The 25,559-nt window shown below is 52.8% G+C and overlaps 11 protein-coding genes across 11 annotated transcripts; 8 read left to right on the forward strand and 3 right to left on the reverse strand.

Annotated features, from left to right (window-relative positions):
* Positions 1-661: 661 nt before the first annotated feature.
* Positions 662-2,332, forward strand: MRS44_014841 (uncharacterized protein; the record flags this gene model as incomplete). The annotated part of the gene is made up of 6 exons (XM_046277239.2): positions 662-683; positions 734-804; positions 854-984; positions 1,032-1,154; positions 1,204-2,053; positions 2,102-2,332. 6 exons carry the CDS (start codon positions 662-664, stop codon positions 2,330-2,332), a joined length of 1,428 nt encoding a protein of 475 aa, XP_046127931.1.
* Positions 2,333-2,705: 373 nt separating this feature from the next.
* Positions 2,706-4,127, forward strand: MRS44_014842 (uncharacterized protein; the record flags this gene model as incomplete). The annotated part of the gene is made up of 3 exons (XM_065618570.1): positions 2,706-3,733; positions 3,779-3,837; positions 4,039-4,127. 3 exons carry the CDS (start codon positions 2,706-2,708, stop codon positions 4,125-4,127), a joined length of 1,176 nt encoding a protein of 391 aa, XP_065474642.1.
* A 261-nt stretch (positions 4,128-4,388) lies between these two features.
* On the reverse strand, positions 4,389-4,849 carry MRS44_014843 (uncharacterized protein; the record flags this gene model as incomplete). Its single annotated transcript, XM_046284686.2, has 3 exons — positions 4,389-4,550; positions 4,602-4,705; positions 4,765-4,849. 3 exons carry the CDS (start codon positions 4,847-4,849, stop codon positions 4,389-4,391), a joined length of 351 nt encoding a protein of 116 aa, XP_046127933.2.
* An 866-nt stretch (positions 4,850-5,715) lies between these two features.
* Positions 5,716-7,626, forward strand: MRS44_014844 (uncharacterized protein; the record flags this gene model as incomplete). The annotated part of the gene is made up of 3 exons (XM_046281550.2): positions 5,716-5,843; positions 5,895-6,210; positions 6,262-7,626. The coding sequence occupies 3 exons, from the start codon at positions 5,716-5,718 to the stop codon at positions 7,624-7,626; spliced, it is 1,809 nt and encodes a 602-aa protein (XP_046127934.2).
* Positions 7,627-8,204: 578 nt separating this feature from the next.
* Positions 8,205-9,236, forward strand: MRS44_014845 (uncharacterized protein; the record flags this gene model as incomplete). The annotated part of the gene is made up of 2 exons (XM_046284685.2): positions 8,205-8,358; positions 8,410-9,236. 2 exons carry the CDS (start codon positions 8,205-8,207, stop codon positions 9,234-9,236), a joined length of 981 nt encoding a protein of 326 aa, XP_046127935.2.
* An 830-nt stretch (positions 9,237-10,066) lies between these two features.
* MRS44_014846 (uncharacterized protein) lies at positions 10,067-12,051 on the forward strand (the record flags this gene model as incomplete). Its single annotated transcript, XM_065618571.1, has 9 exons — positions 10,067-10,167; positions 10,220-10,377; positions 10,429-10,533; positions 10,575-10,940; positions 10,991-11,179; positions 11,228-11,314; positions 11,362-11,584; positions 11,636-11,737; positions 11,790-12,051. 9 exons carry the CDS (start codon positions 10,067-10,069, stop codon positions 12,049-12,051), a joined length of 1,593 nt encoding a protein of 530 aa, XP_065474643.1.
* A 490-nt stretch (positions 12,052-12,541) lies between these two features.
* On the forward strand, positions 12,542-13,078 carry MRS44_014847 (uncharacterized protein; the record flags this gene model as incomplete). The annotated part of the gene is made up of 1 exon (XM_046282370.2): positions 12,542-13,078. One exon carries the CDS (start codon positions 12,542-12,544, stop codon positions 13,076-13,078), a length of 537 nt encoding a protein of 178 aa, XP_046127937.2.
* A 465-nt stretch (positions 13,079-13,543) lies between these two features.
* MRS44_014848 (uncharacterized protein) lies at positions 13,544-15,224 on the reverse strand (the record flags this gene model as incomplete). Its single annotated transcript, XM_065618572.1, has 4 exons — positions 13,544-13,909; positions 13,958-14,707; positions 14,760-15,067; positions 15,116-15,224. The coding sequence occupies 4 exons, from the start codon at positions 15,222-15,224 to the stop codon at positions 13,544-13,546; spliced, it is 1,533 nt and encodes a 510-aa protein (XP_065474644.1).
* Positions 15,225-16,048: 824 nt separating this feature from the next.
* MRS44_014849 (uncharacterized protein) lies at positions 16,049-17,656 on the forward strand (the record flags this gene model as incomplete). The annotated part of the gene is made up of 1 exon (XM_065618573.1): positions 16,049-17,656. The coding sequence occupies one exon, from the start codon at positions 16,049-16,051 to the stop codon at positions 17,654-17,656; it is 1,608 nt and encodes a 535-aa protein (XP_065474645.1).
* Positions 17,657-17,704: 48 nt separating this feature from the next.
* Positions 17,705-19,888, reverse strand: MRS44_014850 (uncharacterized protein; the record flags this gene model as incomplete). The annotated part of the gene is made up of 1 exon (XM_046284688.2): positions 17,705-19,888. One exon carries the CDS (start codon positions 19,886-19,888, stop codon positions 17,705-17,707), a length of 2,184 nt encoding a protein of 727 aa, XP_046127940.1.
* A 3,307-nt stretch (positions 19,889-23,195) lies between these two features.
* On the forward strand, positions 23,196-25,020 carry MRS44_014851 (uncharacterized protein; the record flags this gene model as incomplete). The annotated part of the gene is made up of 2 exons (XM_046277241.2): positions 23,196-23,313; positions 23,360-25,020. The coding sequence occupies 2 exons, from the start codon at positions 23,196-23,198 to the stop codon at positions 25,018-25,020; spliced, it is 1,779 nt and encodes a 592-aa protein (XP_046127941.2).
* Between the last annotated feature and the right edge of the window lie 539 nt (positions 25,021-25,559).

Genomic DNA, 25,559 nt, shown 5'->3' on the forward strand with positions numbered 1-25,559 from the left:
AGCCTAGAGCAGAACCGCATCATCAAGGTCCTCCCCAGACGAATGAGGTTCAAACGTTCCAGACTGAGCGATTATTAGCAATGCCAGGGGCTGGGAGACGTCAATCCTTGAGAGAAAACCGCGCGCCCAGATGGCCTAGTCCTGCTATCAGATTGGTTAAGACGAGGGATGGCGGTTTGACTCGTAGGGATATAGAGTGGGACGCTCTCCAGTTCACGGCGTCTTGCGCGGTTACTGGGGTTTGGAGGTGTTTTGGGTTGGTGATGCAGGCGACTTGAGTTGGTGTTCTATGAGTACAAACTTGGGAGGTGATGAGGTTATGTTCAACAACTCTCTTGAAAGAAGAAGAACACAATTGAAGCCATCAAATCTCTTGCTCCCACTGAAAAGCCGAGCTTCATAAGAATTCCTCTCCTCATGAAAGGAAAATGCCGGTATCCAGATCAACGCACCTAACGAGGCTTGACGTCATGCCTTTATCCACAAGCCCCACTCAAGGTACCCCTCGATGCCCCTCCATGTCCCAGCGGGAAGTTTTGGAGGGGAACGAACCCTTAAAGCCACCAGTTGCCTGAAGATCCTCGAGGAAGATCAGCAATATTTTCCGTGTTTCCTTCGTTTTTCTTCTCTCTCATCTTTGTCGCGGTAAGAGCTGTTCAAGATGGAGTACGATACCAAGACCCGTGAGTGTCTCGAAGCGTTGGCAGAGCTGCGACTAACTGCCTGATTACAGCGGTGTCTGTCACCAGCGATCCCAAGTCGTTTGCCAGCGACTCGGTCCGACAGCGATGGCCTGTCATTCTGGTGAGAAGTCCGAATGTGCTAAACGGAGTCCAGCTGCTGACGCGACTAGACCCAATCCATTGACGACGTTTACCGAGCTGTCACCAAGGCCACCGACCCCGAGGCCATCGCAGAGGGCAAGAAGATCATTGAGAAGCTGGCTGGTCTCAAGTACGAGGTCGAGCACGACCGAAAGCTCACGTACGGAATTCCCTCACCGTCGAACACCTCGAAGCTGACCCTTATAGCCCCATCCCCGACGATGGCTTCACAGACGAGATTACAGCATACAACAAGGAGGTTGAGGCCCTGGGCCCTGATGCCCACTGGTACGATGTGCCCTGGCTCTTCTCCGAGTGCTACATGTATAGGTACGAAGCTCTAGAAACTTCTAACAAAACCAATGCTTACACCCAACAGACGCATTAGCACCTTCTTCCGCCTGACCAAGCACTGGAAAAACTACGACATGTTTGCCCGCCAGAAGATGGACACGTTCCGATCGTCGCGGCCGGCCGTCCTCGAGCTCGCCAGCAAGTACAGGCAGTTTGTCGAGCAGCTCCGCGCCGACAAGGACTCGACCCACGACGCCAACGCCGAGAGGCTCCTCTTCACCGAGATGTTTGAGATTTGCCTCTGGGGCAACGCCACCGACCTTTCCCTGCTCACAAACCTGACCTACGAGGATATTCAGAAGCTCCAGGGTGCTGAGGCTCGTAAGGCGGCTGAGAAGAACATTCTGGTTAACGACCTTCCCAAGGCGTATGAGATTCTGAAGAAGGCTCAGGCTGAGGGCAAGAAGGAGCGTCGTGTTGACTTTGTCCTTGATAACGCTGGTTTTGAGCTGTATGTCGACCTTATTTTGGCCGGCTATCTGCTTTCTTCCGGCCTTGCTACCCAGATTGTCCTCCGACCCAAGTCCATCCCCTGGTTCGTTTCGGACGTGCTGCCCAGCGATTTCAGCGGCCTCCTCAACGCCATCGCCAACCCTCGCGCCCTGTACGAGACTGCCTCTGAGGATGAGGAGCTTCAGGGCAAGACCCCTGAGCCTCTCTCTGACGAGGCTGAGGGAGACCTCAAGTTCCTCTTCCAGGAGTGGGCCACATTCCACTCCGAGGGTCAGCTCATCCTCCGCCCTAACCGATACTGGACTGCTGGTGGTAGCTTCTGGCGACTGCCTCATGAGAACCCCGAGCTGCACGAGGAGCTCAAGCCTGCGGAGCTTATCATCTTTAAGGGTGACCTGAACTACCGAAAGCTGACTGGTGATGTGAGTTTTTCTACTACACTGAGAAGCACAACGCTGACAAATGATTAGGCCTGGTGGCCGGCCACCACACCCTTCACCGAGGCTCTCGGCCCCATGGGTCCCTCCTCAGGCCTCAACGTCCTCTCCCTGCGAACCTGCAAGGCCGACGTTGTGGTCGGTCTCCCTGAGGGCAAGGACGAGGAGCTCAGGAACCTCGAGGGCGGCGGCGGCGACACTGGTGCACGACGATGGGCTTGGCACGGAAAGTGGGCAGTCGTGTGCCTGTCCCAGGGCCATTAAAAGTGCTTTTTTTCATCAATATTGACGATGCAGTTTCTTGTTGATATGAAGGAATGATAGACGTGACGATAGACTTTTATTTATAGATAAGGAAAACAACCGAGACAAGGTCCAGCTAGGATCTACGAATTTGAAGCTCGGAAATGACCCACAGTAGGATTCATATCCCTGCTACCATCTCAGCTTGCTAATCTTACAGCGCCATTATAATTGGTTGCTATAAGCGGGGTTTTCGATGTGAATCTTTTGATCGTATCGTTGTTCGTATTTAGGGCTGTGAAGATGGACCTTTAAAGAGAGCGGGAGTCCCGTGTCGTGGCTTTGGAGCCTTGAACGCTTCTTCTTTGCGGTCGTGTCCAGCATACACTCGACAATGGGCATTCTCTTCTCTCGTCCGGCCCAGGAGACGTTCCCTGAGGGAGCATATCCCGTTGGGAACATTTCATCCCTCAACGCTTCTTCCATTTTCCCATACGCCGGAATTAACACGGGCTTATATGGCGGTATCCCAAAGTCGAATCTTCCTCCGATACCCTTCGAGTGGATCGTCTCCCCAGATGCAGACCGAGTCACGGATTCATGTCCCAACGGAGACACAATACTCACCTTCTTTGGGGTCTCGGAGGCTGTCATTAGTATTCTTGTGCCAATATTTGCTTATCGGCCTTTGATACACAAACTCTCACGAGGATGGCTCGGTCGCCGCTCCAAGAACTCTATCGCGGTGACATGGACAGTCACATTTGCGTGTCAACTCCTGGCCAACGCCATCATCGCAGGCATGATTGGCAATACACCTGGTTATGGCCACCTCAACATGCTTCACATATTTACAGTCTACATGGCCCGTCCGCGCTTTCATTTTATCGTCCTGGCCCTCCTACGCAGTCTCGTTGGAGTGAAGCGCCCTCGAGAGTGGGACAAGACAACCATCATCAATCGCCGCCTGGACAACCGAATCGAATTTCCTTTTACGGATGCATACATCGCTGTCGTCGGTTCTGAGATGCTTGTCTTCATCATCTCGGCCATCTTTACGGGGGTGACATGGCATCGGTACCCAAAATTCGAGATGTCAGCTCGCGAGTACATAAACGACCACATCAACTACGTCTCGAGCATTCCGGGAGTCATGTTGCTATGCATTTTTGGGTTTGTACCCATATACAAGCGCTATGGCGACGCTTTTCCGATCGAGGGGAGGAGATACGAGACGGGTCGGCACTGGGGCGCGACAGTGGCAGCGGACGGCACGGCGAGGGTGAGCGTCAAGAGAGGTATATACAAGGGCGCGGCTGTGAAGAGAGTTGGAAGTGCAGTGGCTGCAGCGGCATTGATGGGATATGCCACGTTGGTGCAGTGGTCGTACTGGACGAGGTTCTTGGAGCTGCCGGGTGTTTTGTAAGTACTGTGCATGAGTGAGAAGACTTGAGCTGACGCAGATAGGTTCTGTCCGCCAAAGATGATGGAGACGGGGATTATTTGGGCTGTTTTCACTTTGACAGGTAAGTTTTTTTTTTGCTTTGGCTTTGGCTTTGGCTTTGATCTGCTGCTGATGAATGACAGGCGTGTTGGCTGGGGCAGCCTCATGATGCCTAGCTTCGACAATCTCTACTCTCGATTCCCAAATGACAAAGTCCATTAACTCAAGTTACCTCTGAATTATCCTATTTTACATATGTGGACCTTAAAGCCTACTTATCTAGCATCTGAAGCCTGGGAATCTCTGCTGTTCATCCTCCCTGGGGCGAAGCGCAACTTTCTCCCCAATGTTTCGCTCGCCAACATCTCGTAGGTTATTAATAGAGTAACCAGGAAAAAAAGAGAGAATAGCCCTCTCTAGTAACTCAAAATTTCTAAAAGAATACCAAATTGGCTCTCATTAGGTGATGGCATTGAATCCTTCCGACTTGACGCGAGGTGTAGGTTATGCATCAGCAGAGAAGAATTACGGAGACGATCACTTTCCGGCCACACTTCTTCAGGGCAGGTATGCGGAAGCGGAAACGAATTTGTTTAGCAAACTATCCTCGATGCGATCTCTTTCAACTGTCGTTTACTGAAGTGACTCTATCTCATGTTTCGCCTTGGCTTCGGCCTCTGCCTTCTCCCTGTCCTTGGCCTCTGACTCTCGTCTCGCCTTGGTGGCGGCCACCTGCGCTTCGATCTCGGCAGCGATGGAGAATGGAGTGCGCGCGCCTGTGCTCTGAACTCGATTCTGTTACCGAGCCGTCAGATTTCCATTCTATATATGTTGGGGTTGATTTACCTGGTCAGGCTGGAGTCGCCCGTCATCATAGTGCTGTGGACATGACTGCGCGCTTGGCCTGGCTGCGAGGCACTTGTGCTTGGTTATCAGGCTTTGTGGTGTTTCTTTTCCGCGTGTTAGTGCTTGTTGAGACTCGTAGGGTATTAAGAGCGAGCAATCGAACCGGCTGTGATCTCCTGGACTGGCCCTTCGCCCGTGGCTTCTTTGACAACGTCTTCAAAATGCTGGACGACTTCACGAGAAGGCATTCTGGCTGTTCTTGGAGTAGGCCTTCGCGTAGTAAAGATGTTGTAGGGATTCAGGTGTGTTGATGCAGGTGTTGATGGATGAGGGCGAGAGACAGGGTGAGGATTAAGAGTGAACTGGCAGTTGCCTATTCCTACTCTCCATGATTCATGGCCTTACGTCACTGATTTCACAACATAGAGCAATGAAGGGAATTTGTGGTCTGTTTGGCAAGTAGTTGGTCGCACCTGTGCCATCGTGGACACCAGTCATGAGAGGCCACGACGGGGAGCGTAGCTTGGAGGAACGGTTATTGAGCAGGTGAGTACTAATAATATTCCGAATTAATACTCAAGGTACTAAAACATGGAATTCTACGGAATCAGTTGATGTATGCCCAAAGAGCAAGTTGGATGGGTCAGGAATGAACAATTGTTCAAGATCCATCAGAAGGATACCGATGGCCTGGGCCCTGCCAAACTTACCCCGAATTCCCGGCTTTAAGCGTGCATGATTAGCGGCTCATGTCGCATGGCCGGCACCTCATGAGAACTGGATGGCGGTCAATGAATTGTCAGCCAGTTTCCAGGCCAAATCTCAGGGTAAGAGATGAGAAGAAGATGCTCAAGAGATATTAAATATTTCTTAGTATCTAGAAGTAGTTTGTGAATATTCTCCTCATATCCATCAATGATTCCCGGTCCGGGGCCAGAGTTACCTCGACAACCGGAGCCATCTTCTTTTCCCATTCTGGATGCCCCATGCCCCGCAAAATATTCAGCCGGGGCCGGGGCTGTCAGGTGACGGGGCAATATTGGAGCTCCCTCACCATGAGCCCAGACTCCAACATCTCGACAGTTGCTCAATCCGCGTTACGCTACTGATCATCATGGACTCGAATGGGTCAAGGCCGCTGATCCCCCGGATTCCAAGCGGAATGACCCCTCAGGATTATGCCGCGTCGCCTCCCCGGCCGAGGAGGCATCTCCGCTCGCGCGAGGGATGCTTGACGTGCAAGTGCGTGTAAATCCAGTGCCGATGCGGCTTGTAAACTGACAATTGTGTTAGGAAGAGAAAGGTCAAGTGTGACGAGCAGAGGCCGCGGTGCTCCCATTGCGAGAGACTCAACTTTGAGTGCAAGTGGCGACCTCAACAGCGATCAACGGCTCAAAGGAGGCAAGCAAACAACGACGTGGGCAACCAGCAACCAGAGCAGAACCTCTCCCCTGCAACAGATGCATCGCCAGGAGCCTCGGTATTTCAGCCTGCGCATGCTGTGGATGAGGTGTTTGACTATGCGAGCTTCATGTGGGACTCGGGCGACTTCTGGCAGCAAGTGTCTCCGGATATGAATCCAAACCCAGGGCTCGAGGCGCATATGCTGGTAGGTCTACAGCTAAAGAGAGAACAATGGACATCTAGTAACTTGGTATAGGCTGCACATTCACAAATCACCTTTCCGGACAGGACAACCTTCGCAAACCCCTTTCCGGGGTCATCCGTCACACAAAGCAACGACAGCCCAGAGAAAGCGCCCTTGCCTCAAGGAACTGGGAGCGACAAGTTGATGGACTTTTTCGCCAGTTCTGTCAATCCCCCTATCATTGCAGAAGTCGAGACACAGAAGAAGTGGGTTTCGATGCGGCAGGCCGTCGTTGAAATGGCCAAGGTCTCCCCAATGGTTCGACACGCGATACTTGCTTTTTCGAACCTACTGCTCTCTCGAAAAGATGGGACGTGGAACACAAACGACCAAAGTCACTATGAGCATGCTGTAGCAGAGGTCGCGAGTCGTGATGGCACCCTCATGACCGAGCACAGCGCTGCACGCGAATACCTTCTTGCAGCTCTATTCTTCCTCGGTTATATCGATATTCTCGAAAGTCGACTCGACGCGGCACACTCCAACCTCAAGCGAGCATATATTTTGTTTCAAGGAAGCAACAAGAGCACCTTGACATCGAACGAAAAGCAGTTGCTCCTATGGATTCGACTTCTGGACGGTCGAGCGGTATCGGCGGGTGGCGACGGTCTGTTCTTGACAAAAGACGATGAGATTTTGCTTGTGGAAGCGTCACCTGCAAGTCTCGACGGGGACCCCGATGACGTTTCCAGGCCCGATGGCACCGATGACATTGAAGATGTTCTCTTCCAAGTGTTGTACCAACCTGGTGTCGTCTTTTACCAAAAGGTGCAGAGCTTCATGGGGAGAATCTCAAAGATCGATCCTTGGCATCGTTCGAGGGGTACTGTCGAGGATGAGATAGAGGTCATGAACATCGGGGCCGTGATTGCAGCTGACCTGCGGACCCTGTACGAGCAGCGTCCTCCGCTGATGGACTATGCAGTTGCAGGGAAGCTGACGGAGCCGCACGTCTCGAAACACTTGGCTTTTGTAATCACGAGGGCTTTCCGCACATATCTCGCCAACTTTCACGCCAGCAAGGTCCACTTACACCGCGTCGCTTACAAGACCCTCCCCCTGACAAAGGAGGCGTCCGATGCGCTGGATCAGATTCGGAAGTTGGCTCGTCAGATCGTCGAGGACCTGGAGCCCGAGGATATCCTCCCTGTCAACATGCTCTGGCCTCTGCTGATGCTGGGCGTCGAGGAGCAGGATCCAAACGAAAAGGTGTGGATCAAGACGCAGATTCTCAAGATGGAAAAGGTGGCTACCAACGCGCGCATCACTGCCCAGGTTCTCGAAGAGGTTCAGGCCCGGCAGGAAGCGGGCAAGGTGCGAATGGATATCCGAGCCGTCATGCATGCCGTCTTCAACTCGTGCTTTGCCATCGTCTGAGCTCATGACGCATGCACAACGGTTTAGCTGCATGGTCTTTGTTCCGAGGAGCCACTCGCCTTGTCAACCGGCAGAGCATCACCCCAGAGCCCACCCCAGAATCCACATCAACAATACCGATGATCCGGTCCGGTCGGCTTTAGAGTCTTGATGCAGCTTCCAAGGCACGAGGTACAGCTTCGATCGCTTCCAAGACCCCTGCCTGGTGGTCGGCTCGACGCCCCACACACACTCTTGGTGCCGATCGGATGCGGTTGACATCCCATCCCCCAACTTCCCCGCATGAAGCCATTGCCGCAGGTTAGAGCTTCACCGGCACGACAGCTCGCGAGACATGTTGCTGCTTCTGAGTCGTTGCCTTGAGACGTGGCATGACGTCGTTTGAGCTTGATGGAGACGCCGCTGGAGACTCCGTGGGGGCGGGATTGAGCATGACACGAATAAGTCGCTGTTAGTCCCACGCAGGAAACCAAGTCTTTGTTTCTGGTCCCCAAGGCAACTTTTTCTTCTATTCTACTCTTCGTCTGCATCCTACGGAGTTGGTTTCTTCTTTCACACATACATCAAACTCGATCAAAATGGGCTCAATCGCGACGACAAAGGGCAAGCCCTTTCCTCCTGGAATTCACGTTCCTTGTCTCACTTGGTTCGCCAATGATGCGAACCAGGAGATTGACTGGGACCTCCAGAAGAAGCACATTGAGTTCCTTGTGAACTCTGGCCTTGACGGTAGTACGTGAACCTGGACGGTCCTTAATCAATTCATTGCTAACATGCTGGTAGTCGTCATTGCTGGCACCAACGGCGAGGCCGTGACCCTCACAGCAGCCGAAAAGTCCCAATTGGTACGAACGACTCGAGAGATTGCGACCCTTGCCGGTCGTCCAAACATCACCATCACACTCGGCACCTCGTCGCAATGCACTCGAGAAGTCATCAACGAGACACGGCTGGCCAAGGATGCGGGCGCCGACTTTGTCCTCGTCCTGACACCCAGCTACTTCCACTTTGCCATGACGCAAGACGCCATTGTGGACTTTTTTGAGGAGCTGGCCGACGCGAGTCCGGTGCCTATCGTCATCTACAACTTCCCCGGTGTCGTCGCTGGGCTCGACGTCAACTCGGAGATGCTGGAGCGCCTTGGACAGCACCCCAACATTGTCGGCGTGAAGCTGACATGTGGAGGTATCGCCAAGGTCGCTCGTGTGGCTGCTCAGTACAAGCCCGACGAGTTTACAGCTCTCGCCGGACAGAGCGACTGGCTCGTCCCCGCCATGGCCGTGGGAGCCACAGGAACCATCACGGGCGTCGCAAACCTTTACCCCAAGGTTTGCACACAGATTTTTGACCTCTACAAGGCCGGCAAGACGCAAGAAGCTGAGGCCGCACAGCTCCGACTGGCCAAGATGGAATGGGGCTTCGCCAAGGGAGGCATCAACGGCACAAAGTGGGTTGTGGCCAAGCTGAGGGGGTATCCTCTCGAGAGCTGCCACTGCCGACGGCCGTATCCCAAGTATAGTGATGAAAGCAAGCAGGAGTGGATTCTCAAGGTTGTAGAGCCGCTTGCGGTTGTTGAGAAGAGTATTGCGAAGAGGGGGATTGATGCTTAAGGCAGTGTGCGGGTTGATAGACTTGGTATAGAGTACATGAATGCAATGGATGAAATTATGAGCATGAACTGAACTTGCGGTTTACTTCTGTGTGACTACGTCTTGTGGAAGATGAATAACTGGTCGCTGATGAAGCTGGCTGAGCCCTCAATTGGAGCTCCCTGACAGTGCCTGGGAGTGTTGTGCTATGAGAAACACCATGTTCTTCTGTGTTACGTGCCAACCGGTCCTCCTTGGCATCATGATACCATCTTACCTCGGATTAGGAACTTGAGCATCAGCATGATCAAACGCCCCTGCTCCATCTGATCTGACCTGACTGAAGAAACCATTCCCGAGTCAGAATATCCGATCATCGGCCCAAGCTAACCCGAACACTCACACTCGGATCCCCCGCACGCGCCCCAATCCCTCCAATCGCTTCCCTCGCTCGCCTCGGCTCGCTACTCGGATGTTATGCCATCGATACAACTTGGTTCCAACTCGTCTGGCATGACTCTCCACCCCTCGTGACATCCCCAGATTTCCCAAACTGCCCCCTTCTCAGTGGAGCCTACCATTTCTCCAACTTTTGATACAGCACGGGAATTCACCGAACACAATCCCCAGACTTTTTGGTGGTTTTCCCCGCTTTTTACCCCGGTCATGGTTCGTTCCCAGAAACAAGGTCACGGCTGATGGAGAACTTGGGATAAATATCTTGTCTAGCCTCCCCGCGGGGGTAATTGGTTTTTTTCTTATCAGAGCATGAGCAGGGATCGTCCCGTTCAATAATTGAGTTCTTTATCTGTCAGCACTTTTTGTTGTTCATCAACTCCAAGTACTTCACAATGGGTGGCTTTCGCGCTGTGGAGGATCGGCCTACGCCGAAGGAGGTGTATAACTGGCGTCTCTACACTGAAGCCGCTGTCATCGCTACTGGATCACTGCTGTGAGTATTTCTCATGACAAAAATTTCATGTCTTTGTATCTGACCTTGTTAGGTTCGGCTATGACTCTGCTTTTGTCGGCACCACCATTGCTCGTGAGAGCTTCAAGCGCGACTTTAAGATCAGCCCGGACGACTCGGCGGATATTTCTAGCAACATTACCGCTACTTTTCAGGCTGGTGCTTTCTTTGGTGCCATTATTTGCTTCCTAGGTATGATTCATTGTAAAAATTTGGATATACACAAGACTAATGTTGTTAAAGTCACTGAAAAGGTCGGTCGCAAGTGGGCGTTGCAGTCCAATGTTGTCGTCTTCCTCATTGGCGCCATCCTCATGACGGCTGCCACTCATCAGCTCTCCTTCATCTGTGAGTATCTATCCGATTGATGTTTACACATCATCTAACAGTTTCAGATGCTGGTCGTGCTCTTACCGGAATCGCCTGTGGTGCCATCACCGCCACCGTCCCGAGTTACATCGCCGAGCTCTCCATCGTCTCTATCCGCGGTATCCTGACGGGTCTCTTCGAAGTCGCATACCAGATCGGCTCTCTCGTTGGTTTCTGGATCAACTACGGTATCAACCAGAACATGGATCCTACCAGTGCTACCAGCTGGCGTGTCCCAATGGCTGTGCAGATTATTCCCGCGGGTATCCTCTTGGTTGGCGGTTTCTTCCTCCATGAGAGTCCGCTGTGGTTGATGCGCAAGAACCGTGAGGAGGAGGCTACTCAGGCGCTCGAGAGTCTGCGAAAGCTTTCGCGGGATCACAAGTGTAAGTGGCATCAACAGTAGCAAACAAAAATAGGCACTGACCCATAGCAGATCTACAGGAGGATCTCGACATGATCCGGAGCCGTCTGGCTGATGAAGCTGTCATCGCTGGCAAGTATGGCTCGGGTCCTTGGGCCTTCTTCCGCGGTGCTCTCTTTGAGCTGTCTCGCAAGGGCATGTGGAACCGTGTTCTCCTCGTCTTCTGCTCCTTTGCTCTGCAGAACATGTCTGGCGCTGCCGGTAAGTTCCATGACATCTACGAATTTGCAAAGACTGACAATGGCATAGCCATCAACTACTATTCTCCCACTCTCTTTGGTTCCCTCGGTATTAGCGACGTGGCTCTCTACACTGGTATCTACGGCCTCGTCAAGGGTGAGTACACCAAACTCAATTACATCTCACAAGCTGACCCTTTCTAGCTGTCGCTTCCATCATCTTCTACGGTGCCCTCATCGACATCTGGGGACGACGCAATCCCACAATCATCTCATCCGCCATGTGCTCTACCTGCCTGTGGATCGTGGGTGCGTACGTCAAGATTGGCCATCCCGCTAGTATCATTGCCGAAGGAAAGGAGCTTTCTCCCTCTACGGCTGCTGGTGGTAAGGCTGCTACAGCTATGATTATGATTTACTCTGTCTTGTAAGAATTGACCCCCTTTCCGCCTCAAGAGCTATTTCTAACCCTGTTTAGCTGGTCTTTTGGTCTCAACGGTATCCCCTGGATCGTCTCTGCCGAGATCTTCCCCGGTGCCCTGCGAAACTTGACCGGAACCTGGGCTGCCTGCATCCAATGGTAAGATCTCCCAAAAATCCTCAATCTTGACAATTACTTACAGTGTCTTTAGGGTCACCCAATTCGCCATCACAAAGGCCCTCCCCTACATCTTCAAGTCCTTCGGCTACGGAACCTGGTTCTTCTTTGCCTGCTGGATGATCATCGCCGCCATCTGGGCCTTCTTCTTCCTCCCTGAGACCAAGGGCAAGACTCTCGAGGAGATGGATGTCATGTTTGGCTACGTTCACGATCGGGCGCCTAGCGAGCACGACGATTTTGCCAAGACGGCTTCAAAGGGCTCTGCGATTGAGCACTCTGAGGAGAGAGTCTAAGAAAGTCGATTGTGTGAGATTGGAGTCTGGTGTGAAGGTGTAATGGTTGTGTGGAAGCTGGAGTTGTGTTGCGTCGTGGCAATTATTGGAGTTGAAGCTACTGTCACCTATCAAAGATACCCCCATATAGCTCCAATGATGTAAGCCATTCCAAGAGCTTGGACGCAACCTGTTCGCGGTTTGATCTATTAAAAGTACCCTTGAACATGCAGGTGGTGCAGATACCCCTGTCGAGTGAACAAAGGACAAGACGCACCTGCAAGGTACAGCCGTCAGCACAAGCCTGTTATAGCAACTTCTTCAAACTCGTTCCGTAGTTTCTTTGTGCGTTTCGTCTATTAAAAGGAACAGGTGGCGAGGGCTGGTAGAGGATATCAGAGTCTCAGCTGAAACAGAACGGGGGACTCGTCTCGACAGTTATATAGCCAGATTGTGGCATTCGAGGCATCGAGGAACTTGAAACATTATTCAAGAAACATCCAGAGCAACAATGGTATCTACTAGATATTGCGCTGGCGCATCTTCACAGCCTCATGTTCAACAGCAACCACAGACCATCAACCCAGCCTTGCTATTGAACCAAGGAACAAATGCCATTCACTCTTCAGAAACTAATTCACGGCCCATTCAGCTGCCTAATTTCGCTCAACCACCACCTAACAGCATCTCAAGTTCCTCTCCATATACCACAAATGCAAGAGATGCGTGGATGGGTAGCTCAGGGTATCCAGCCAGCTTCACACGAGGCAGCATGGGAAACTTCCAACCAGACTGGAACGTGTCATTCAGATACGAACCCGAACCATTGGAGCCTCTCTTTGGCCTAGAAGAGCATCTCCCACCTCTACCATCACCTCCTCCTCCTCAGCAGCGAACACCACCGGTACCGCGGTTCAGACCAAACATAGGATGGGTTCCTCAACAGCGTCAACCGACATATTTTAACACGAACGTCAAGGTCATGTGTAATGGACAGGAGAGATTGGTTCCACATCGTGCTTATGTCATGCAAACGAGAGTTAGATAGTTTAGAGCCCACATTTGAAAGGATCAAGTAGCGCGAGTTGTCATTATTGATAGACCGGATATCTGATACATCAACTTGGCTATTGACACATCCCTGGGGCGATCATTTGCACATCATCATCAGAATTTCTTCAACTTCTCTTTACAATAGCAATTTTAGGTTAAGAAGAATTAGAAAATCCACATTAGAATGTCCTTCCATGTTACAATAGGCGCCTTGGTCCAGCAAATCCTCATCGGCGTTTCTGTAATTTCAGACAAGAACCATATTAAATTAGGACGAAAAACATTTAAATCAAACATAATTTCGAGGTGATCTCCTCTAACTTTTTATTCAATCCTTATGCTGAGATGCAAGTCATGTATCGTCATCTAGCCAAGTTGGTACATCAAATATTTGCCTCGTATCAAACGCCCAATACAACAAGGGTATCAATCTGGGTATCAATATCTCAATCGTCGTCACTCATGCACTCGGTGCCTTAGTATCGCCATCGACCTCGACTATGCTCGTCCCATTACTCCCCCTTACCTCGTGCGCCGCCTCGCCCCTGTGCGGCTGTTGCTTCCAGTGCCTCGCAGGGATGCCATCACGGAAGAAGCCATTGATCTCCTCAATACTGCGACCCGTCACTTCTCCAACACAGAAGTAGACGTAGGCCCAAGTGACGAAGCACAATCCTGTGTACACGAAGCCCGTCTTGGGTCCGAGGTTCGCCGAGTAGTAGAGGTATGGAAGCGTGAAGACGGTTACCCAGACGGTCACCCAAAAGGCAGCAACGGCTACGGCGTAGATCTTGTTGCGGTTACGGCCGACAGCCATTTCAGATGCCTATCGTGGATTAGATAGGAGTGTAGGTAGAGAAAGGTGTCCACTTACAATAGTCCAGCCAAGGGGTCCCCAGGCAAAGTTGAAAGCTACAATCTCAATAATGACGAAACTGATAATGACCTTACCGATAGTCTCGCTAGGGTTTCCACCAGGGATACCCAGGCAGCCAACAACAAAAATAGAAACAGTCATGATACCCGTTGTGATCATCAACAATGGCCGTCGAGGAAGCTTGTTAGCCAGCAACACAGCTGCCAAGACAACAAAAACCTGAATGATAAAGACAATCAGAGTCATGAGGAAAGGATCCTTTAGCCCAATGGCTTTGGAAAAGACAGTGCCAAAGTAGTAGAACCATTGGATGCCGTTGATTTGCTGCGCAACCAACGCTCCAGCACTATACACCACCTTTCGTCTCTCTATAGGATCCGTAAGGAGCTGTATCCATGCTCCCTCGGCCTCGCTCGCACGTTCCCTCTCGAGATCCTCCTGTATGGAACGCATCACTGGCATCGGGTTGTAAGCCTTATCCTCGCGATGAAGAAGGCGCAGCGACCTGTCGGCATCATCGGGACGGCCGCGGCGGAGCAGCCAGCGCGGGGATTCGGGGACCCATGCTATTCCGAGGACAATTACGAGCGGGAAGATGAGCTGGAAGCCGATTGGGAAGCGGTAGGCAAAGGTGGTTTGGTTGTCGACTACGCCGCGGTTTATCGCCGCGGCTATGATCTGCGAGATGGATAGGGTGAGTTGCCAGCACATGAGGAGTGGGCTGCGGAGGGATTCTGGTGCGATTTCCTATAGAAGCGTCAAGTCCCCGAGCTTGGTGTTCAGGGGTGGTTCAACCTACGCCCATGTATAGCGGCGACGTGGCCGAGAAGTTACCCACTCCAAAGCCTAGGACAGCTCTCCCGGCAGTCATGAGGGCCTTGCTCGATGTGGTGGAGAGCTGCATGACAACGCCGATGACAATGGCCAAGGTGCCCGATCCAAAGGCCCCCTTTCGGCCGAACAAGTCGTTCAGCGGTGCGGCGGCGAGCGAGCCGACTAGTTCGCCGACGTTGATCATGGACGTCATGATAGCTAAGCTGGCCGGGGAGATTTCGTAATCGCCGTCGGCATTGCGGTGGCCGAAGTGGCGGATGAAGACATCTACACCTATGAGACATTCTACCACTTTCAACACTACAAAGATGCCTCACATACCAAGCGTAGACGTCCCGTTGAAGTAGACGCCATCATATCCATAAAGGCATGCTCCAATGGCCGCAAAGCCGCAGAAAAGCCAGACGTACGGGTGTTGTATCTTGAACATGACCGGGGCGGTGGGGAGCTCTCTCGGGCCCCAGACTCTTTGCAAGCGAATACAGGGCTGAAGGACCCCAAACTAGTTTAAACGGTCTGGAATCTGGATCAGAAAAAGGCCAGTACTTGGAAAAGTGTCCAGGATGTCGGCGTGAGATGGGGGGTTAAAGCTCCGGCATTCAATATCAAATGGAGTTGTTGAGCCGCCCGCAATGCCGGGTTTGTAAACAAGATGAAGAGATAACATTTCTCCCCAATCCCCCAATCCCAAGGGTCACCCCTCGTGAGTTGCCGTCTTTTCTTCTGCCTTCCTGTCCTGCCCAACATGCGGCGTCTTGCTCTTGTCCCCCCGCCCGCCTCGCTCTCGTTGGCCTGGGCATACCGGGGTTGTCGCAATAGAGTTTCGACGGCTTCGTCGCACGGAACCCGCATTCAGGGATGCGCCTTGCTCCTTGGGGAACGCCGCGCCGTGGCTGGAAGAGAGATGAGCTGACGATCGAGACCCCTTGGGTGCCGACACGTGAGATGCCGTCGGCCGGGGGTGCTTTTCTCCAAAGGTTCGTTTTGGAGTTTGCTCCGGGAAAAGGAGAGACGAAACTACACCTTTTTGCCTTTTGGAGATGGCACGAGGTTGGGCATAAAGAACGCGGGCAAAGATAAAACTGGACTCGGGTAACGTAGTAAGTGAGAGGATGATCGAAATATAAACTTGACTGAAGCAGCTTTTGCCAATGGATGTTTTCTTTCTTGATACGCACAAGACATTACACATTATCTAGCGACAAGACACCCTTGACTCTTTATCCCTGAGACAACCAAACAAAAGTCCCGAGTATGCGATCCATCCTCCCAGTCCCGACTCCTCCTCCAGAGACTTGTCCTTACTCTCGACCTTCTTGTACTGAAGCCTCTGCCGATGTCATCCCTCTACTCGTCGACGACACGTACCACGTCTTTCACCTTACCACGCCTCCTTCGACAAGACATCACCCCGAGCGTCTAAGATCATCATGGTCACGGCTGCGATCAACAAACCTTGTCGAATGGACAAGGGACCCGGACTTTGTCCTGTCGCCTGGGGAGTCTGATCTCGATGCTGACGCCGACGGAGCGTGGACTGGCTCTGCCATACTCGGTCCGGACGAGAATATGAACATCTTTTATACTGGCTACAACCTATCCCAAAACGGCCGACAGACGATACTGCGAATAAAGGCGACGGATCGACACGGCTCGAGATTCCAAAGGCCCGCGAAGCCTATAACCATTCTCGGCGAGGGGCTCACACAGTTCGAGGAAATTGACTTTCGCGACCCTTTCGTCATGTACAATCGTGGCGAAGGTCGATACTGGATGCTTGTGGGCACCCGTCTCTCGAGCGGCCCATACTGGAGTCGCGGGTGCATTGCCCTGCTCACGTCTCCCGACCTCGAAGCCTGGACGGTAGCTCCAGAGCCGCTGTACGCGCCCAGTGACGTCTTCTGCCCTGAGTGCCCAGAGCTCTTCTCTCTGCCGAATGGCAAGTGGTACCTCGTGTACTCGCGGTTCCACGCGCCCAACGCCGGCACCGTGTACCGCATCGCCGACACACCCTGGGGACCGTTCCGTGTTCCACGAGATGGCTCCCACGGTCGCCTCGACGGTCGACGCTGGTACGCGGCCAAGTCGTGTCCCAAGGCGGGCAACCCAGACAAGAGGGTCTGCTTCGGTTGGATCGGAGACTATGTCGACGACGAGAACAAGTGGCTCTGGGGAGGCGATCTCGGCGTCACCAGGGTCATGTGGGCAGACACAAACGCGTGTCTCCGCATAGACGCCTCGCAAGAGTTTAGGAGCTACATCTGGCAGACGTCAAGGCCCGTGTCTCCCAGCAACGCAGCTCCAAACCTGTACCTCTGCTCCCTCGGGTCGACGGCCACGCACTTTCCAGAGCTGGGCTCTGCGGAGTGGAGGAGAGATCTCATGGTGGACTTTAAAGTTGCAGCTTGTGACGCTCACAGCTTTGGGGTCATGCTTCAGACTGACGGCTCTGGAAAGGGGCACAGGCTGCAGTTTAGTCCCTCGGGAAACGGCTTGTTTTCTGTTTCTCTGATTACAGATTTTCCTCCCCTCGATGACTTTTGGGCGGACCAGTATCGCCTCCACCTCCCTCGACCTATCGACGGGCCCGAGCTGGTGCGACACGAGAGTGTCAGTCTCGTCGACGGTGTCTTTCTCTTTCTGAGAGGCCAGCTAGTGGAAGCTTTCTGTGGAGGACGAGCACTGAGCTTCCGCCTCCCCATACCTGCATCTTGGACGGAGAATTGCCGAAAGGGCGTCCGCCGGTTCGGATGGTTTGTGGAGGATGGCATGGTTGACATTGTCGACATGTGTATGCGACACTCCATGGGACTCAAAGACCTATCAGTCGAGTCGGACAACGGCCTCGAGGACGCCGAGTAAACATCACTAACATTGCAGCCAATATTTTTCGACTACTACCTTTGTTTTTCATCTCAGGTCCTCCTGCGGCATCATGGGGTTCGGGTTCGGCTGCATCACCAGGCCGCTGAGGAGGTCGTACGCCCCGTTACCACCCGCGGCCAGATCCCAGTCGCCAAAGTCGGTAAATTCGTATATATCTGGGGCGTAGTTGCCCATCATGGGGCTGACCTTGTCGTTGAGGGGCTCGTTGAGGTTGACAGCGAGGGCGTGCTCCAAACCTCGCAGGATGGCGCCCTCGAGACGGTTCACAGCGTATTGCATTGGCTCATGGCTCTTGCTCATCATTCGGAGATTCCAGAGGTACGAGTTGAGGGTTTCTTGCCAAAAGTGACGCTCCTGGGATGATAGAGAGGTGACGAGGAGGAGAGTGGTAAAGGAGCCCAGGAGCGAGAAGAGGTAGGGCGAGGTGAAGTACCAAAAGGCCTCGAGATGATCGGGCCTTAGGCTTGTGACGAAACTGATGGCGCTTTGAGCAGTCTGGAGAGCTATCTGACGAATATCTGAGAGGACTCGGTCATCGGTGCAGCGTGGAGGCAGCGCAGTAGATCGAATTAGGCGGCGGAGAAGAGTCATTACAACTCCGTAGTAGGAGAAGTGAAGATAGCCATGAAAGCATAGCTTGCGCTGGTAGATGACATTCATCTGTAGCGAAGGCGGGATGCTGTGGTACCAGCTCGTCAGCATCTCAAAGAGCGGCCGGGCCTTTTCAAAGAGGATAAAGGTGTCCTGCTCTCGACATGTTTTGGCTGTGTAAAAGTTGGAGTAGACGACTGAGAGGATCTGCGTCAACCGCACCATCTGTATATACTGCGTCTTCCCCGTGGAAGCAATAGATCTTCGGTCATCATCAGAGCCGGAACTCGACGACGTTGCCTGGCTTTCACTCTCAAAATCTGAAAAGTCGGCAGTCGTGAGATCACCGACTGTCCAGTCATCGTCGTGAATGTGCACAGGACGCCCGTAAGCTAGAGCAGTCCAGCGATCTTGCATGAATAGCGCCCAACTTAGACGCTTGCGGACGTTGCGCTCCCACTGAGGAATCGTCCAGTTGCTGGCGTCGAGGTGAAGTCCCAGACACTGGCCGATGGCAAGGGCCTGGCATGTAAGACCCCATTGGAAGGTGTGGTCAGGGTTGAGGGGGTCTTCGGGCTGACACTGGAGTAGCAGCAAGGCAGCCTGGATGGAGCTGAGTTTGGGGCGATGATACGAGGCCGGGATGGCAGTCCGCAGCATCCGTCGGAGAAGGGCGGCGTCCGGGGGCGTACGGATGGAGAGCTCCGGGTCGTAGGTCCACCAGCGGATGGCGGAAAGATAGACAGCCCCGAGGAGGGCTGCAGGGATGCGACGGTAAGACTGGCAGTATGCCAAGGCGAAGGGATCCTTGGATAGGATGGGATAGCATGGCTGGACATGCCGCCAGAACAGCTCTACGAGGCTGGGGCCATGAGGACGTACGCAAGCCTCTATTGCGTCAACCTGGGAAAAGGTCGGGTCACCCTCGATGGCCTTTTCGTCGCGGGCTATGTGAAAGGTCAGGGGATACTCCTGGCCGTCATCCCTCTCCAGCACACGACGTATAGCATGTGTCTCGAGGCTAAACTCGTGAGTCCTATGGTCGTAAGGGCGGTGACGCATCAGTATAGGCTCCATGTCGCTCCCCAGACCGTACAGCTCAGCGAAGCGCGTGGATGAGCACCCCATGGTACGATCTAGAGGCCCCAACTCAACAAGCTCCGGGACCATGACCGAGGCCGGGGCGACGGGGTGGGCGCTGTCGGCCGATGCTCGCGTCTCGGCGGGAGACAGGAACGGCGGGACCGACTGGACGGACACGGCATCGTCCCGAGACTCCTTGCGGACCACCTGGTGGTGGCCGGCCGGGTGACTCGGCAGCTGCTGGCTTTGTGGGAGCTGCTGCTGCTCATCAACCGGACCGGGCTCGTCCCCGCTGTGAGGACCGGCGCTGCTCCCCTGGATGCTGCTCCCGCTGGCGCTGGTGATCTGTCGCTCCGGGGGGTCGTGCTGGAAGGTGCAGGGCGTCGCCCTCAGCTGGCAGTGGACGCAGTCGCCGTCACCGTCCTTTGTGACGCAGCGAGTCTTGCGCTTCCGACAGGCGTCGCAGGGCCGCAGGCTCCGGCGCTGTCGCTTCCGGGCGTTGTTCTGGTAGTCCTGAGGCGTGATGATTTCCATTTGTGAACGGAAGGAGGAAGGAGTTCAGGGATAGGGGGAGTCCGGGTCCTCGATGGCCATGTCCATTCAGTGAGAATTGTGTGTGGTGTGCGGTTGGGAAGTTGGTGAATCTGGTTGGCTCTTCTCCGTCTCCCCGCTTTCTTTTTGCTGTTGCTTCTTTTGCTTGTTGCGTTTTCGTGCTGTGTTAGTTGCTGCAGGTCAGAAGCAAGCCTGTCAAGCAGCCTATGTCTCAGCTAACCCCGAGGCAAACTCGGTGAATATAGCTTTCTCGGTGAGTGAGGCTGTGCTAGATGGATGCTGGACCAGATGAGGCAAAGGTGATGTCGTCAGCCTCAAAACCAAGTTTAAGATACTCTGAGAAGAAACTCTCGAGGGCTTCAAACACTCTCCGCCAGGGCACGCGCGCCATTTAGGTAGCCAGCCCGGATGACGAGGGAGGCTGAGACTTGCTCGGGCTGAGACTCTCCCCGACTTTCCACCAGGGGGGAACCGTGCTTGGTCACCTTGTTCGACCTGTAACCAGACGGCGAGGCTCAAACGACCCTTTTTGATGCCTCAAGATCAGATTCGTCCATGGTTCGTCGGGGGACCGTTTATTAGAGTTGAGACCGGTTCATGTAAAAAGCCCATGTGCTCGCGCCGCCTCGCCGCACCAAGACGCCATGGCACAAAGGCTGTACCAATACGTGGCCCGCCACAGTTCTCGACCCTGCCCTGGGCAAAAGAACCTCTGAGCTTCTACCCCCAAGATCTCTTCCGGCTCCGTGGTTTCGGGAGTTGGAGTGGGATGGTCGTGCGCCCCCGATCCCGTTGCCGCCGAGTCTTGGCAAAGGATGGCGGAGGAACGACCCTGAAAGTCTGATTTGATTACTGAAATGACGTATGCCCGAAAGCCATGACCTCATCTTTTCGAAATGCCGTCCTTTGTGGCTTTGTTGCTGACGTTTTTTTCGATTTCGAAAGCTGAGATTGGGGGTTTCGGTGACGGTTGGTGATTGTGGTTGGTCATGTTAGATCCAGGTCTGGTCAAACACTTTTCGGTTACAATTTGATCGTTTTGAGTCTAATTAGTCACGGTTCAGCTGGTGTTTAGCCGTGTCCTGAATAGCTTCAGGTCCGAGTCTAAATTAAACGCCGCTTATCTACCGTCCGCAGGCGAACAGACCCTCTTCATTTACCGTTTGCCAACGGTCTGAATAACTTCAAACGTGCATAATCAACAAAATGAACAACGCAATAGAAATTAACGTTCGGTCTGTAAGTCAAGATGGATAAATATCTGTTGCCTGTAGATACCGCAGCAAATTCTTTTCACAACAACATAAAATCTCGTCTCTTCCTGATTTGTGAAGCGCATCCAGCATCCATCTCACTCAACACCACATTTATCACATCAGAACAACCATCTGATTCACGACAGCCAAGATGTGCACCGAACTACTTGAGCTTCACAGCTGCCACAACGAGGATTGCAGCTGGGAATACACCAAAACAGGCTCTCCCGTGCTCTGCCCGTATGGAAACAGCAGCCGTCTCTGCAAAAAAAGGACGCCTCGCGAGGTCATCCTTTTTCCCATGGAGTGTCCCGATTGCTATGAAAAGGCCAAGAACGGCACAAGCGAAACGGCATCTTCAAAGAATTGAAGAGTTGCGTTGAGAAGAACCCCAATCTTGTGAGGATCAAATTCGGAGAACTCGAACAGAAGTTGGCGAACGAGAATCATGTGCGTCAAACGCGCTATGAAGAGGGACATTGATGAGCCTTGGTTAACTTGTCCGACAGCCGTCAATGAGGAATATGGAGCTAGGGACAGATATAAGCCAGTGTTGAATCTGGTTCCACGGCCGATCACTGATGCTATCTGCAGCGGATCGGGTACGGGGTTACGAATAACGAATTAACGAAATAGACAAAGGCTCATTTGCGGCAATGTATCACATGCTCAAGTTCCCCATGTCTATACTCTGATTGATAAGATGGGCGTGCATAAGTGTGGCTGTTGGGAACATGATGACAGCTGTGGCACCCACGGAGATGCATGCAGAATGTTGGGGATATGCGGAATGGATGTCACTGACTCTATTATGATGCTGCCTCCAGTGCTGCGCATTACAGTAGTCTGGCTGTGTTAAAGTCAAAGCGTACATTCCAGCTCCCAACTCAATCCAACCGGAGCCCGTGATGTCAAGGCATGCGTTTTGCCAAAGAGAACTCATCATAACTATTAGAAAAAACTACAAAAAATATTAATAAATATGGCAAGTGTTGTAATATTTCCTAGACAGTATTAGCTTATCCTTAGACTAGGAATTGGGTAAAAACATGAGGAGGATTAGACGTGCTTCTGTCGTCCCACCAGGCCGGCCCAGGTGACTCTGAGCTATCGGTCCATTACAACATATCTATTCAGTGAATCATCCTGGGTCAGAATAGCTTTAATTTTGGGAAATATGAGAGAAATGAGAAAGGTACAAGAAGCCGTATTATGGTGAGACACGTTTAGACATTAATATGTGTACATAAATTAAAAGCAACACCTCAAATCTCGGCCTCACCGTCTCGTATAGGGTGGTCAAAAACAATCACACACCCAAATAACCCTCGCTTACAACCTCCAACTCAATAATCAACAATATCTCCCCCAATTCAATTAACCAACAATTACCACACTATCTGAAACGCGCCCACCCCTGTCTCAAATGTCTTGCAGGATTTTTGGACGCTTGCCGAAACAGGCATCTGCGAATGCTCACGTTGCCGCGGTCGCTATCTAGATTGGCGCCCTGCACTGGGGTACAATGATAAGCTCGGTGATGGGAATGGGAAATGGAGAAATGTCCGTCGACTACAAAAGTTCATCTTGGCCTTTCCCCCCCGATTATCGGCTCTGTCAACTAACTCCACGTGCTTAAAAACAAGGTTAATGTAGAGGTTATCAGTCAAGTTCGGGGCAATTGCTGGATGTGATGATGGGCGCGATAGGCCGGTTAAGCTTCACTTTCCAGCCACATTTTGAGCTTTCTTGAATCAACAGAGATAGATGTCTTGGCTGACAACAAATCAATTCTCCAACTGAGCTTCAAAACCTTCCTCTTTTGTATAGACATCCGCTCCTTCTCATCCCTGCTATCGCGACCAGCCAGTCACCATCCCCACGTGTGTCTTGGCGATGCATCTCCTGTGTACCCTGTCTCGGTGAGAGAGAGGATCGTCATGCCCACTACCAGGGTCTCTCGGTGCAGTTAAAGCCAGCGATGATCCCTTCTGATTTTCCACTTTCACTCAGCAACCGTCGTCGTCGCAATCATGAAGGTCTTTGCTCTTGGTGCCCTCGCTTTGGCGAGCTCGGCTTTGGCTGAGGATGTCCTCTACAGCAAGCGTCTGGTCAAGCGCTTTGTCGATGATGATGGCAATTACAACATGTGTACGTCTCAATTGACACTTTAATAGCTACCCAGCTAACAGATAAGCCTTCTTCCACGTCAACGATGTCCACGCCCATCTCGACGAGTTCTCCTCTTCGGGCACCGACTGCGTCGATCCCAAGAAGGGCTGCTATGGCGGCTACGCTCGCATCAAGCACACCGTCGATGGCCTCCGCAAGGAGTACCCGGACAACCTCTGGCTCAATGCCGGCGACGAGTTCCAGGGAACCCTCTTCTACTCCTTCTATGGACCTGAGAAGATCGCCGAGACCCTCAACGACCTCGAGTTTGACGCCATGACGCTCGGAAACCACGAGTGGGACGGCGGTGATGAGGAGCTTGGAGAGTTCCTCAAGAACTTGACTTTCCCCGTCATTTCTTGCAATGTCAAGAGCGAGTATGAGAACTTGAACAAGACTATCAAGAACTACCACATCTTTGAGGAGCATGATCTGGCTGTTATTGGCGTCACCACCGACACCACGCCCGGCATCTCGAGTGTCGGCAACAAGACCACCTTCCTCGACCCCATTGAGGAGGTCCAAAAGTCCGTCTACGAGATCCGAAACAAGACCGACATCAAGCGCATTGTCGCCCTCACCCACATTGGCTACGACGTCGACAAGGAGCTCGCCGCCAGGACCGAGGGCATCTCGCTCATCATCGGTGGCCACAGCCACACTCCCCTTGGAGAGATGAAGAACGCCGAGGGCAAGTACCCTACCATCGTTGAGAACATCAACGGTGATGAGGTCTTTATCGTGACGGCGTACCGATGGGGCGAGTACCTCGGCTACATCGACCTGACCTTTGACAAGGACGGCAAGGCCCTCGCCTACCATGGAGGCCCTATCCACATGGATAACAAGACCGACGTGGACGAGGCCCTGCAGAAGAAGGTCGAGGCCTGGCGCGGACCTTTTGAGGAGTTTGCCGCTGAAAAGGTTGGCAACACCAAGGCCGAGCTCGACCAGACCCAGTGCCAGAAGGGAGACTGCCTCCTTGGTCAGGTCATGGCCGACGCCATGCTCGAGTACCGTCTTAACCAGAGCCGCAGCGAGGAAGATAAGCCTGCTCTTGCCTTTGTCAACGCCGGCGGCGTCCGCGCCACCATCGACAAGGGCGACATCACCCGCGGCGAAGTCCTCACCTCGTTCCCCTTTGGCAATGCCATCGTCGAGCTCACTTTTACTGGAGCCGAGCTAGAGGAGCTATTTGAGGGCGCCGTGTCCCGCTTCAACCAGAACAACAAGAAGCCCATCACCTCGTGGTTCCAGGTGTCCAAGGGTCTCAAGATCGAGTACAACCCCGAGAACAACAACGGCTCCAAGCTCATCAGCCTCACCCTCGACGGAAAGGCTTTCGAGAGCAAGACCAACTACCGTGTCGTCACGCTCGATTTCTTGGCTGGAGGCGGTGACAACTTTATCGCGACGCCGAACAAGAACCTGGCGACTCTGGATAGCCAGGATGAGGTGCTCATCCAGTACCTCACCGCGTATAATCCCCTGGACGCCAAGCTGGAGGAGCGTGTCGTGACGACGAATGAGACTAGCGCTTCTGAGGAAGAGGAGCAGGAGGAGGCCAAGTCGGGTACGGGAAGCAGCGGAGGTAGTGGAGGTAGCGGAGAAAATGCGGCCAGCAGTGCCAAGGTGTCGCTATTTGCTGCTGCTGCGGGTGTTGCCATGGTCCTGTTGACGATGTAAATAGACGAAGTATACGTACTCTGTATTTGATCTTACAGTTATCACCCAGAAGAAGATGTGAAAATGTTCCCAGCTCGAAAATCGTCGAGACGCTTCCACATAATGTCTGATTCCCGCTAGTCAGTATGCAAAACATCTATGAAAGGAAACAAGATCACTTACGGAAGACGGTAGTCAACACCATCACAACCTTCACCCAGCATCCTTCCATCCCTGGGCAAAAGTGTGGTATTCTCTCTGTACCTCATCCTCTTCAGGCAACACCCCATCTTCCTCCAACCACTCACAGTCCCTCATCTCGACACGAAACTTGAACCACAGGAGGGTCAGGAATAAAACAGGCACAGTGAGCCAGAATAGTAGCAGAAATAGAAGGATACCCAGGTAGACTGGGACGGCATATTCAGGATGGCCCATGCTTCTCGAACAGTGTATATCAGAAAAATGTTAACATGTTAGGCGGCGACGACAGTTTTTGAGTATTTGTGCGAAGCAGAGAGAAAAAAAGGTTCTTTGTGAAAATGGTCCCTTTGTTCAGC

This window comes from Fusarium solani, assembly GCF_023522795.1.
Source record: "Fusarium solani strain SB1 chromosome Unknown bctg00000010, whole genome shotgun sequence".
Classification (NCBI taxonomy): Eukaryota; Fungi; Ascomycota; class Sordariomycetes; order Hypocreales; family Nectriaceae; genus Fusarium; species Fusarium solani.